This window comes from Hypomesus transpacificus, chromosome 2 (genome assembly GCF_021917145.1).
Source record: "Hypomesus transpacificus isolate Combined female chromosome 2, fHypTra1, whole genome shotgun sequence".
Classification (NCBI taxonomy): domain Eukaryota; kingdom Metazoa; phylum Chordata; class Actinopteri; order Osmeriformes; family Osmeridae; genus Hypomesus; species Hypomesus transpacificus.
In genome coordinates this window covers 17,144,949-17,158,808 of record NC_061061.1, presented here as the reverse complement: position 1 = coordinate 17,158,808, position 13,860 = coordinate 17,144,949, and the positions used below count along the sequence as shown (strand labels likewise).

Sequence of the window (13,860 nt, the reverse complement as noted above, 5' to 3'; positions counted from 1 at the left end):
TGAACTGTAGAATAACATTATTCAACCTTGACACATCCTATCAGTGAAGTTGAGGACATTGCGGATAAGTGCTTTGCAATGAAGAATGTGATGTGGATTCTAGGGGGCAGAGTGCCCCTGCTTGCAATGCAGTGTGCATTGGACGTTAGAAATGGCTCCCCTTTAGTTCACACATCTACTTCTCTCCCCCTAGACCCCCAGCCCTTTCCAGGTCTCTCTCACTTTCTTAGTCTCTCCACGTCTCTCGTCCCACTTCCTGTTCTTTCCCATATTCCTCTTCTTTCTTCGTCCAGCCCCCTCTACTCTCTCTCTCATGATCGTTAACCACTCTCAAATCTCATGCCACAAAGCTGAGGTATAGGCTGGTTAAACCCAGCACTCTATACTGATGGTATAGAGTGATGGGTGAAGCTGGACCTGAGAGGTGGACTAAAGCTGCAGGCAGCAGCGGTTCTGTAAGAGTCTATAAATAGTTACTATTGAACACGGGAGAAAAGAGTAAAAGGAGAAAGTGAACACAGACATCCGGAGACTTCGTTAAATCCTGACCTCCCTTGACCCTGGAGAGCAGGGGAATCGTGTCTTATGGAGGAGTTTGGATTGGAATTCTTCTGGGTGTTCCGGCGTAGAAGACCTCTGTTCCATTCTTAACTGAGAATGGAGACATAGGCGTCATGCTCATGCCCAGAACTTGTGGAGCAATGACAACAATGACCCAGGTCACTGATTAATTTCAGCATGACTCAAATCAGTTACATGCCCAAATCTCCTTTTCCCAAACAGCGTTCCCTCTCGTTACAGGTCTGTAAACCAGTCATGAGAGACAGGAAGATGGCACATCTCTTCTTCTTGGGAGGGATGTCACTCATTGGACATTCTACAGATGAATGGGAGTCAGATGGCTGAGCGGTTAGGGAATCGGACAACTAATCAGAAGGTTGCCAGTTCGATTTGCAAAATGACGTTGTGTCCTTGGGCAAGGCACTTCACCTTACTCGTCTCGGGGGAATGTCCCTGTACTTAATGTAAGTCACTCTGGATAAGAGCGTCTGCTAAATGACTAAATGTAAATGAATCCAAAGCATGAAATACTACTAACCAGAGAGCCCTTGTGGCATATTCTGGCTTGCTCTGATGTCACCTGACTTGTGACTACACCACGCTCACGCCATTAATGTGTAACATCCGCTGTAGGCTTGCTAAAACACACTCACCAAAACTAAAAAGTCTCCATTAGGGAGATGTTCGGAAGTAGCTCTCATCCTGTTTGTCAGCATGGATCCTGTTTCGACCACACAAGCAATTTCAAGACACCCGTGTTGGTGACACACACACTAGAAACGGGAGCAGTTTCATATCTTTATTAATGAGTTTAATTATTTATACCAACAAACAAAAACAGTCTCTCTCCCTCCGTCCCTCTCTCTCTCTCCATCATCCCCTCCTTTCACAACCGTTCCATTTCCCACCAAAGATCCTCCGGTAGGATGATGAAGGAGCAGGACCCAAACAAATTCAAACCAATGTATGACAGAAAATAGTTTTTTTTACAGAAAGTAATAAGAGAGTCATCTCTTCATATCAGGGAAACATAATGGGTGACAGGAGCTTTGCGAAATGTATCCACACTCCCGAACAACATACACACACACACACACACATTCTGAAAGGTCGCTCTCAATAGGTCATTCATAGATTTGTGTCAGCACGCACAAGAAACTGAACAGGTTTGCCCCACTACAGTCGTACTAAAAAAGGCTAAAAGGAAACAGGGGTCATTGAGATGCAGGGGATGGTAAAGGTTGTGGGGCAGGGTACAACCCACCCAGAGACAGCAGTATTAGCAGGCCACCTAGAGGCCGTCTGCTCGTCGACCACGGGTACAGGGCCCAACGACGTTACCATGGACCCACAGTCGTGACATTCCCTTCACATTTAAAACGGCAAACCTGTATCTCCACTTACTGGCTAGCATGTGTACCTGCAAAAAAAAAAACATAAAAATACTAGATCCGTGCTAGGAAATGCTCTGACGCTAAGATCAAAGTACAGTATCTTGGATGTCAGGACATGTGAGTTTTGTTAAAATTCTTACAAAACAAACCTTTCAACTTGCAACCCTTTCTCCCCCTTTAGAGAAATCATTTTAAGGAAGAAAAAAAAAAATACAATAAATAAAACGATAATGACAATATTTATAAGGGGGGTGAGGGGAAAGGCAACGAGAGAGAAATGGAGGGAGAGAGACTAACAACGAGAGAGAAATGGAGGGAGAGAGACTAACAACGAGAGAAACATTTTGTTCTGTTTTCCCCCCCTGAACCAGGGACTGAAATGAAATTGTATTTACAGAATGAGACTCAAGAGGGAGCTTGGTCGCTGCTATGCCAGCTCGACTCTACTAGAGAAGAAACAAAAAAATAAAGAAATTACAAGTACAACAATATAATAACAATAATAACAAAACAAAAATAACAAAATAAAATAAAGGTAGTTGATATTTACAGTTTAGCAGTGAGAGAAAGGAGGGAAGGACATAGCAGGGGTGGTGGCAGAGGTAGGAGGGGAGGAATGGAAGAAGAGGAGACTCCACAAGTGGTTGGGCAATATTTTGATTTCTTCCCCCCCCCCCCCAAAAAAGGTGTTCTGATTCCACCTATCGTTGTAGTGGACACATTGGGCAGGCAGGCAGGAAGTACAGGTGTGCTCTAACATGCATGTCTGAGTGGCGGTTGAATGAGTGACTGATGCTACTGGCAGGGTCTCTGGGAGGCGGGACACAGGCCCACAGGCGCCCCCGTCTGGTGGGGTGAGGACCAGCACTCACGGTGACAGGTACTGAGGCAGAGGTCCATGTGGGGGGAGTTGGTGTGGGGGAGAGCTTGTGACCTGTCGTATACACGCGCCGGTGTCACGCTTACGCCACAAGACACACAAACACAGACGTGATGACAAACTGGTGGTGTTGGACTCTACATGCAGTGAAATTGTGCGTTGAGACTATAGACGGGGAAAAAAATAAAACTGGGAGTGTCAAATTGTCTTTCGACCAAAGACTGGCCAAGTCAGTCATGGCATTTAGCAGTGGGAGAAACCCCCAGACGCACTTGTGTGCCTCTAAATGGGCTGTTTGCTAATCTGCAAGGCGACAGCAGATAGAACATGTAGGGCTTTGGACGGGGTACAAGAACGGCCTCTACTGTCGGATTGAAAGAGCTCTGCTCCAGTCAGTAGCATGCAGGTTATGTGGCTTGAAGACAGCACCCACAGGTAGCTAGCTCTCAGACAGGTTGTGTGGCTTGAAGACAGCACCCACAGGTAGCTCTCAGTCTCTGCTACCATGCCTTTGGAGCTCAACAGCATCTATTGACTCAGGTAAGAAAAATAAAAGAAAATGATCTACCCACCTAAAGAGACGGGAGCAAAGACGTACAGGAACTAAATATGGATAATCCCATTCCTAAATAGTCTCTTGTTCAAATTAAAATTAAATTAAAATACATTTAAGACTTAAAACTCCACCGAGACAGAAGCTCCCATTCCCTAACTGCAATGGACTTGGATGGGTTTTCACCCAACTGTGGAAAAAAGCGTATAAAATCTCACTTCATCTAAAATGCAGCCGAGAAAAAAAAAAAAAACGGAAAAGCCTAATGACCTCGCCGCTGCAATTTGGTATCCGATAAAACTGATAAAAACATGGGTTTCCTCTCCACCATCAGACAGAGAACCCTGTCAGAGAACAAATAGGGTTCTAGGAGGTTCCAGGGGGTTTCTACAGTCCTCTCCAAGAGTCTTGTAGATGTTCTACAAAAAAAAGGAAGATTGTCGATATCTGTCATAGAAAGAAACCTGACAGACTTCCCCAGCCCAGAATCTCTGGCCACAACACCAGCTCGAATGAAAACAAAGCAGGGATTGAATAAATAAAACATTAACAATTTGAGAGTGAGAAAAGAAAAGAAAAAAGTATAATCTATTAGCAGAGATTTATAATACAATGGTCTCCCGGGGGTTTGATCTACCAAAGAAATATGAACTTTGCTGTCACACACAACTGCCTCAACCAGCACTGTTGTAGTCTTAGGGGCAGGTTCACTAAGCTGGTGTGTTGGATGAGCAGATGAACACATAGCTTGGGCTTACTTATTAATGAACCCTATTTAATGAACCCCACTGTGAGCATCAGAACTACCCCACCCTCCTAGGGAGACAGACAGATAAGCACTAGAACCTTGTTTACACCCAAACCTGTTAAATAACCTGGGGGAAATGACTGTGTCGTGAGTGTGTGTGGACATGAGTCTTAATAGGAAGTTTGGAGCCAGAAGGGAGCTAGGAGATAAGGGTTGGGTGGGGAGGGAGAGCCAGGAGAAAGGGGAACTGAAGAATGGTTGTTCAGGTGCTGTTGTTGATGGATCCAGGGGCTGAGCTAGGCTGGGCAGGACTGTCTGAAACGCTGCCCTCTGTTGGAAAAAAAGGGGTACAGCATTAAAGGTAGAAAAAGGAACGTGAATAACAGCTTGTGATAGGTGGTGTGTGTGTGTAGGGGCAAACTGCCTACCATGTGAGGCAGGTGATGTCTGAGCGCGAGCGTGAGGAGGAATGAGTGTGGAGTTCAGCTGGGGCTGGATAGACAGCTCTGGAGAGAGAGACACAAAACACCACCATTAGATCCACCAAGGACACCAGACAACAACCGACTGGAGAGAGACAGGTAGAGAGAAAGACAGGAAGAGAGACAGAGACAGACAGGTAGAGAGAGAGAAAGACAGAGACAGACAGGTAGAGAGAGTGAGACAAAGACAGACAAGTAGAGCGAGACAGGTAGAGAGAGACAGACAGGTAGAGAGAGAAAGACAAATAGAGAGATAGACAGGTAGAGACACAGACAGGTAGAGAGCAAAGGAGAAAGGTAGAGCGGGAAAAACAGAGCAAGAGAGAGAGAGAGTGTGACAATGACAGAGAGAGAGAGACAGAGGGAGACAGACAGAGAGGGGAGTCTCACCAACAGGGCTGAAGTTGAAGAGCAGGGGCAGGTCTCGGCCGCTGGGCAGGCGGGCGCTGGGCTGGCGCAGTTCGTCGAAGAAGGCGTGGGCGCAGGCCTCCAGCGGGGACAGCCTGGTCACAGGCGTGTACTCCAGCAGGCGAGAGCACAGGGAGATGGCCTCTGCGGGCGTGCGGGGCTTAAACACCTGAGAGGGAGGAGAGAGAGGAGGCCGTGTTCAGGTTCAGTTGGCGGTGAACTGAGGTTTGAAAACGGCGACGGGCGCTACCCAAGCATCTTCGACGAAAAAACACCCTCTTTTGAAACCTCCTCCTACTAAAACATCCAGTCATACTGCGGCCTGGGTCAGGGGGGGGGGGGGGAGGGAACGTACCTTTGTCCAGGGGTGTGCTTTGATCTGTGGGAATTTAAACTCTGTGTAGTTGGGGTTCATCTCTCGGATCTGCTCTCTCGTGGGAGTTCCCAGAACCTGGAGGGGAAATCACACAGACGGGGCTGGTTGGTCTCGGAATCGTCATCGCCGTGGCAACCTGACCCGTACACAGCGCCATCCTTCCGTCTCCCCCCTCCTCACCTTGATGATCTCCACCAGCTGGTCCACTCCGCTGTCTCCGGGGAAGATAGGCTGGCCCAGCAGCAGCTCTGCCAGCACGCAGCCCGCTGACCAGATGTCGATGTTGGACGTGTAGTCGGTGGCCCCGAAGATGAGCTCCGGAGCACGGTAGTACCGCGAGCAGATATAGGACACGTTGGGCTCCCCACGAACAAGCTGCTTCGCACTGACGACCGGAAGGAAGAGAGAGGGGTGGGAGAGAGACAGTCAACAGGCTGGAGATACACCATACATAGTGACACACACACACAGAGAAAGACAGACGCAGAGAAACAACAGCAGAGAGACAGCGGAGAGAGGCGAAGACAGAGACCGGGATCTAACCTGCCAAAGTCACAGAGTTTGAGGATGGCTGTCTCAGGATCCACCAGCAGGTTCTGAGGCTTGATGTCTCGGTGACACACGCCCTGGGAATGGATATAGGCCAGGCTGCGGAACAGCTGGTACATGTACACCTGGGGACAGAGAGAGAGAGACAGACAGAGAGAGGCAGAGACACAGAGAGAGAGAGGCAGAGACACAGAGAGAGAGAGACAGAGACACAGAGAGAGAGAGACAGAGAGAGAGAGAGAGGCAGAGACACAGAGAGAGAGAGACAGAGACACAGAGAGAGAGAGAGAGAGAGACAGAGAGAGACAGACAGAGAGAGAGAGGCAGAGACACAGAGAGAGAGAGACAGACAGAGAGAGAGAGACAGAGACACAGAGAGAGAGAGACAGAGACACAGAGAGAGAGAGACAGAGACACAGAGAGAGAGAGACAGAGACACAGAGAGAGAGAGACAGAGAGAGAGAGACAGAGACACAGAGAGAGAGAGACAGAGAGAGAGAGACAGAGACACAGAGAGAGAGAGACAGACAGAGAGAGAGAGGCAGAGACACAGAGAGAGGCAGAGACACAGAGAGAGAGAGACAGACAGAGAGAGAGAGGCAGAGACACAGAGAGAGAGAGGCAGAGACACAGAGAGAGAGAGGCAGAGACACAGAGAGAGAGAGACAGACAGAGAGAGAGAGGCAGAGACACAGAGAGAGACAGACAGAGAGAGAGAGGCAGAGACACAGAGAGAGAGAGACAGACAGACAGAGAGAGAGAGGCAGAGACACAGAGAGAGAGAGACAGACAGAGAGAGAGAGGCAGAGACACAGAGAGAGAGAGACAGACAGAGACAGAGAGAGAGAGAGAGAGAGGTTTTAATATAGCACGGCAATGTACTGTTGCTGAATACACAGGCCAAGATCGTGAAAAGGACACAAGGCTGTTTGAAAAGGAAGTATCTCAAGATGAAGATGAGTTGGATGGAGAGTGAACAGAGGGAGGGATGAGGCGGTGCTGGGCAGAGCGTGTGTAATCAGTATGCGTCTTCACAACGCGGGAAGAGTGGAGAGGGGTGGGCCGGGGAAATGAGCCATGAGACACAGCTAATGTCCTCTCTGCTGATGTGGGGAAAGAGCTCGCTCGCACGCGCGCACGCGCACACACACACACACCAGTGGCCTATTAGACAGTCAACCAGGCATGCTGCAAACAAACACCATCTATCCTAAAACGTTTTTTTAAAAAGAATAGTGTATATATAATAATATATAGACAAGACAATATAATCCTATATTTATAAAATAGATTCAAAATCATTTCTGCATGTTGACCAGTCACACAACTTAACCAAACATGAAGCCAGGAGGCCCTTGCAAGACCTCAAGACTTGATTTTGAAAGCTGGATGTTCCATGTCACCTTAACTGCACTTTCGACTGTTTCAGACAGTAAAACGACTCAGCGGCACCGTGGATGATTAGGTCCCTCTCATGCTCCCTCACACAGAGGGGAAAACCAGCTTAGGGCTCAAAGGAAATCCAGACTTCAGTACGAGACAGACAACGTTGGGAGAGAGAGGTAGAGAGAGAGAGAGAGAGAGAGAGAGGGGGGGAGGACCAGAACCAAACCAACAGGAGACGGTAGCAGAAGAGCAGAGTGGAGAAGGCTGAGGCGTTTGCCTCCCAGCCATGCAGAGCAGCTAGAGCAAGCAGGCTGGGCTCCCTAATCACTTAAGTAGAACTAGGTAGGAAGAGGCTTTGGCAGCATAAGGAACTGCAGGGGTAGAGAGACAAAAGTATGTGTGTGTAAGAGAGGGTGGAAAAGGCTGAAAGAGAGAGAGAGAGAGAGAGAGAGAGAAAGAGGGAGACAAGAGACGGAGAGAGAGAGAGAGAGAGAGAGAGAGAGAGAGAGAGAGAGATTGGTAGCGACACAGATACACTGGAGAGGCAGGATCAACTGAAGGAGGGAAAAACTGAAAAAGGATTTTCGATAACTGAAAGAAGGGTGAAGTGGGGGAGGTGGTGCTGGGGGGGGGGAGTGCATCTTCCCAGAAGGATAAGAAGTATGAGTGTGGAAGACAGGAAGTGTGTAGAAGTTTAGAAGACTGGGGCGGGGCTGTAGTTATGGCAAAGTAGGAGTGTTCACCTTGACGTAGATGATGGGGATAGTGGTCTTGGCCTTGTTGAAGTGCCGGGCCACCCTGTACACGGTCTCTGGGACGAAGTCCAGAACCAGGTTGAGGTACACTTCATCCTTCTGGAGGGGGGGGTGAGGAGGCAAGGAGACGAGTTACAGACACACCACAGGTTGAAACCAAAACACCCAATCAGCAACATTCTAACTGAAGTCATTTAACCTTAAGTCAACGTGAGAAACATGCATATACGAGCAAATGACCTCAGGGCAGCGAGGAGTCATGTAGGTGCGGTGGGGGGGTCTTTCGGAAAACTAGTTTCTGAGATATTTGTTTAAATAGTAAGAGGACGCAAACCTTTTCTCCGCTGGAATAGAAGAAGTAGCGTAGCCTCACGATATTGCAGTGGTCCAACTTCCTCATGATCTGTAGTTCTCGGTTCTACGGAATGTGAAAGAGAGGTGACGGTTAGGAGAGGGGAGAGGAAAGCAGACGTCTCAAAGAAAACCGAACCACACACGGCATGCATCTCTACATTACTGGTAGTTGGTGGTTTCTGCAGAAAGGAAGGAAGGCGACAAAGGAGGAAGAAAGAAAGGAGGAAGAAAGAAAGGAGAAAGGAGGAAGACAGAAAGGAGAGAAAGGGAGGAGAGGAAGACGGGACACAGGCCAGTGTTTGCGTGGGGTGTGGAGCGTTTACCTTGAACCGCTTGTCTTGCAGGACCTTCTTAATGGCCACCATCTCCTGGCTGTCGATGAGACGAGCTTGATACACCACGCCGAAGGAACCGTTCCCGATCACCTTGATGTCCGTGTAGGACACTTCCTGTGGACGGTCCGGCCCCTGGCCAGGCGTGGCCACCACTGTCGTGACCTTGCCGCTGTCTCCTAGGTGACAGACAGACACTTCGGTTGGGTTTGAACGGGTAACAAAAACTCCACAAACTTCTGGTGATAGGCCAGAGACGCAGCTCATTTTTATGGGGGCAAACAGTGTGTCCCTCTCTCTAGGACGCTCCAGAAACGGACACGTGTCTGGATTTCATGCAGGAAACGCCGTCATAACCTCCTGCATCATCCTCACAACAACCCCCCGGGGAGAGTCTAGACAACAAGGCTGCTCTTCTTCTCTTAACACCCGTGACCTCCGTGGCCGTTCCCCGTAACGAGCTTCTGCTCCCCCTGCCCCCCGTGTCCCTGGAGCGGGCTCCGGACAGGAGGCCTGCTCGTCTGCCCTACGCATCCCCATCACAATCCTGCCTGCACCTCTCCCCCGTCAACCCTCACTGCAACCAAGCCTTTCAAACGAGACCGGAGGAGGTCGTTACTGCTGATCTCATGCGATTGGTTGGATGATTAGGGAAGCCTCTGCCACTAGAGAGAAAAGGTAGCGTAGTGATCTTAAATTGAGTCGTTACCATCAAGAGGGGGGGGGGGATGAGGAAGAGGTGGGTTTTCTAGTGGGTGGGCTAGGAACAGGGCCACTGCATGTCTTGTGGACACAAACCTAGCAGATCTCCAGGGATTCTTCCATGGGGTGACAGCTCTGGTTAATGTCAAATCGTAGTTCGACACATAGGGCGTTGGCTAGCTGAAAATGGATGCGTTGGTGTGTGTGTATACTGAGGGACACACAAGCCCTGAGATTTTAGAGGGAGGGAATGGCGCAAAGGAGAGTCTTGTTGCCAAGTGACTTGTCAGAGCCTGTGATAACATTGTGTGGACAGCAGCACGCCCAGTACCCTGATTCCTGCAGTCGAACCATCACTTTGCCTGTCTCTACACGACCGGCCTCTCTCGGATACGTCAAGGCACCCCCTTACTCTTCTGCAGACTCTGTGTCTCACTTATGACGTGTCTAGGTCTCTGACTGAAGGTTACTGACTCTAGCATAGTCACAACCTCATTTGGACAGCTTTCCTATAAATAAATAAAAGTGAGAATAGTTACATTTCCCCCCCAAATAAAAAGGCAATGATGCCTGAATGCAAAGAGGCAGGATGAATATTATGGAGATGCTTTGGACACACATGCTGAGGATCAAATCCCTTCTGAAGTCGCTTTGATTCAGGAGAATCCTACCCTACAGAGCAGTACCTGTGATCTGTGGTCTCCTGAACTACACCTGTGATCTGTAGCCTCCTGAAACTCTACACCTGTGGTCTCCTGAACTACACCTGTGATCTGTGGTCTCCTGAACATCTACACCTGTGATCTGTGGTCTCCTGAACTACACCTGTGATCTGTGGTCTCCTGAACTACACCTGTGGTCTCCTGAACTACACCTGTGATCTGTGGTCTCCTGAACGTCTACACCTGTGATCTGTGGTCTCCTGAACTACACCTGTGATCTGTGGTCTCCTGAACTACACCTGTGATCTGTGGTCTCCTGAACTACACCTGTGATCTCCTGAACTACACCTGTGATCTGTGGTCTCCTGAACTACACCTGTGATCTGTGGTCTCCTGAACTACACCTGTGATCTGTGGTCTCCAGAACCTCTATCTCACTCACACAAACACTGGACTTCTTTTCAAACAAGTGCTATCTGAGGGGAGAGCATTCAATATGGAGCAGATAAACATCCAGCGACAATGAGCTGTTCGACCAGCTGCCAGTAACGAGCTTTGGTTCCTGAGGTAGTCAACGCATGGGTGATGAGGAGCAGGGAGGCAGGCGAGGACAAGCAAATGATTTCCAGAAGACTCTTTAGAACAAATTAACTATACATTCATGTCTAAATATAAAATGCCACCACACTTATTATCCACTTCAATATTAGTACTTGGATGGTCAGGTATTTCAACCATGTGTTGTATTTCTCTACACAAACATAGAATCATTCCCAAAACATCTAGAGTGTATTGGTAGGCGATGTGCAGTCTGTATTAAAACCGAGGAAAACAACCGTTAACAAGTCCAGTTCTTAAAACCCACAAACACACTGTTCCATCAGACACCAATAACCACATAACCAAATCATCTTTGCACTGACAGGGCAATACGGTATGAAGGGAACCGGGCCGAGCGGCACACGTGTCAGCAAGTTACCCTGCAGCCGGTTACTGCCACTGTTCCACTCCTTACATCACACACACACACGTCGTAACACATTTACAGCTTCTGATCTGCTACGCGCTCTGCTCGTCAATACGTGAGGTCATCCGACAGGGGCAGCGACGCCTTTGTTTGGGTTTCTGTTACCTCTGGACACCTCCGTGAGGAACAAAGCTTTTATCAGGGCACACCCTGGTGGAAACACTGGTCGAGACGAACCAAACGCACAAACGAACACATCTGAGGCCCAACGCAACACAGAGCAGCTGTTCCAGCAACACGGAATGACTAGACACCCTGCAGACTGGCTGGCCCTGCTCTCCAATCATCAGTAATTCACTTCATACCTTTTTTTTCCTCTTTCTTTTTTCGGTCAAGTGTTTCATTCAAGTGCCTTTGCTACTCTTTCTAGCCATGTATTTCACTCTGCTCGAACCTCTTCACACTTGCACTTCAACACCAACCCAGTGAGTCTTACTGTCCAGCTGAACTCTTCCCATTGCAGTATGAACCGCGATGACCCCCCCCCTCCTCCCCCACAGGGTCGCCTGCCCTTCAGAGTAGCATACGGATGACAGGCTAGGTAACAGTGCTTGATGTGTTTGGTTCTCACCTTGGTTCAGAATCACACTGTGATTACCATGCAAAGCCATTTTCCATGGCATCTGGGTCACCTAGTGCCATGTTTTTTTATTTGTCTGCATACCACCTACCATGTTAGACATGGACATTGGGCTGCAATGTTCCATCTGAAGCCCCCCCCACCCCACCTCAAAGTGTGACCTTGTCAACACCGCCTCTTTGCTTACCGACAGATATTCTTCCAACTGCAGCCTCTGCTTAACCAAGCTACCAGTCAGCATACTGTAAATTAGTGTTGGTGCACCAATTGAACCTTTGGAAGAATCCTTAACACTTAGAAATTAGTGGACGAGAAACCAGAACAATGAGGATTAATTGTAGGCCTGTTTAGTCCATTTATACATGCATCAGCTAAATGCATCACATCTCCAAGACATGACTTGATCGGTATCTAATCAGATCACTGGTCATCGGGATTGTCAGTGGTTCTATTTGTTTGGAAAATAACCATGTTTTGTCAATTCAGTCGTGACCACCTTACATGCTACTTGGCTGTTATAGCTGACTAACGTGTTTTGTTAAATAAACATTACTAAATTGGCCTACTAAGGGTTGAGGAGTCGGATGCGTTAGTTATTGGTTAAATAGCCTGGCAAATAGGTCTCGTTCACGAGACATCTAACAAACAGTGGAAAATCCGCGAGTGCTGACATTTTTATAATCTGCACATAGTAACCTCCAGGATATCTAATTAGTTAGCTAACGTTAGTTATCCGAATAGAACTATAATGTTGACCCAGTTTGACTAGCCTTGCCTACGTTGCTGGCTAACGTGTTAGCAGTTTCTAATGGCAGTCAAGACAGATTGCTAGCTAGCAGATAGCCGCTACAGACTAAATTTGAAGGCGACGTTCACACCGTTCTCGGTGGACAACTAGTTAGCAGCGACTAATAGTTAGTTTACACATTAGACAACTAACCATTGGTGACATTTGATATGGTAGATGTTACTGTATTTGACCAACTAACGTTTCTTCGCAGCACATTATATTCTGTAGGCTAGCTTGGTAGCAAGCAGAAAAAACGACTTTAGCTAGTTGATGGTTAGCGACCGACCAGCTAGCACAGTAGCGTGTTTAACGTTAGCTCTAGCTAGCTACACAATTTCATTTGGCTCAATCGACCAGCAATTTTCCGCAGTAGAAAAAAAATGCCCTAGATGCTTTACTGATAAGCGAGTTCTTACACGTAACGAGACACTATAACCAACGTAAGCCCTTGACTCCACTGTCTAGTTTTAAAAACCTGCTACCCTGGTTAGCCTCAAAAACGAGAGCCTAGTTGTTGACTAGCTAACACTTGTTAGCTACCTGGCTGCCTCGGCATACATTTTTCTAATGACGTTTGTTACATTTTAAAGTGTAATGTCTAAACAGTCCAAAAAGTCACAGTTATGATTAGACAGATAAACTCACTGGTTAGTTTTAAATTTCCAAAGCCCGTCGAGCTGCTCCCACTGGCCTGTGAAGCCCCGGGTTTTCCTGCGGAGCTCCCACCAGCAACAGCCGATCCGGCAGCTGCTGCAGCGGCTCCGGGAGCCCCCGGAGGCTCAGCGAATGAGCTGGTCCTGGGCCGCCCGCTGCCACTCATACTTGTGTGCGCTAAAGCCGGGGCAGGGGGGAAGGTAGGCGCGATATAGAGCCAAGCAGGCACAGACTTTATATATATTCTATCAAAAAATCGTTATAAAATACACCGCATTGGTCGCGTATCGTTTAGGCTACCTCGTACGTCTCCCCCTTTCTTCTTCACTTGGAACACTGTTGGTGGGGGACTGAGGACCTGACGCACAGCAGCGTCACATTGCAAGGATTCTGGGTAATGGCGTTTTTAGTATTGGTTTCACGCGCCAACATTAGCTTGTCATGTTGATATACAAAGTTACATGCATAGTAATCAGTGTACATTTGGGAAATGCTAGTGGGTTCATGAATATTGTTTGGGTCATTCCGTCGGGAGGAAAAAAACATAATATATATATATATATATTTCTTTGAAAAGATTATAGGCATACCAGAGGATCAAGACCGTTAGATTATTTTCTAAAAAAAAAATAATAATTTATAAATGGCTTTAATGAAGCTAGAAAAA

The 13,860-nt window shown here is 47.9% G+C and overlaps 1 protein-coding gene across 1 annotated transcript; it reads right to left on the bottom strand.

Moving 5' to 3' along the window:
• Positions 1–1,347: 1,347 nt before the first annotated feature.
• Positions 1,348–13,548, bottom strand: gsk3ab (glycogen synthase kinase 3 alpha b). Its single transcript, XM_047029068.1, has 10 exons — positions 13,185–13,548; positions 8,770–8,957; positions 8,427–8,510; positions 8,081–8,191; positions 5,946–6,076; positions 5,583–5,787; positions 5,382–5,477; positions 5,009–5,195; positions 4,565–4,642; positions 1,348–4,466 (listed from the first exon to the last, which is right to left on the bottom strand). Exons 1-10 carry the CDS (start codon positions 13,357–13,359, stop codon positions 4,399–4,401), a joined length of 1,323 nt encoding a protein of 440 aa, XP_046885024.1. The 5' UTR covers positions 13,360–13,548; the 3' UTR covers positions 1,348–4,398.
• Positions 13,549–13,860: the final 312 nt, after the last annotated feature.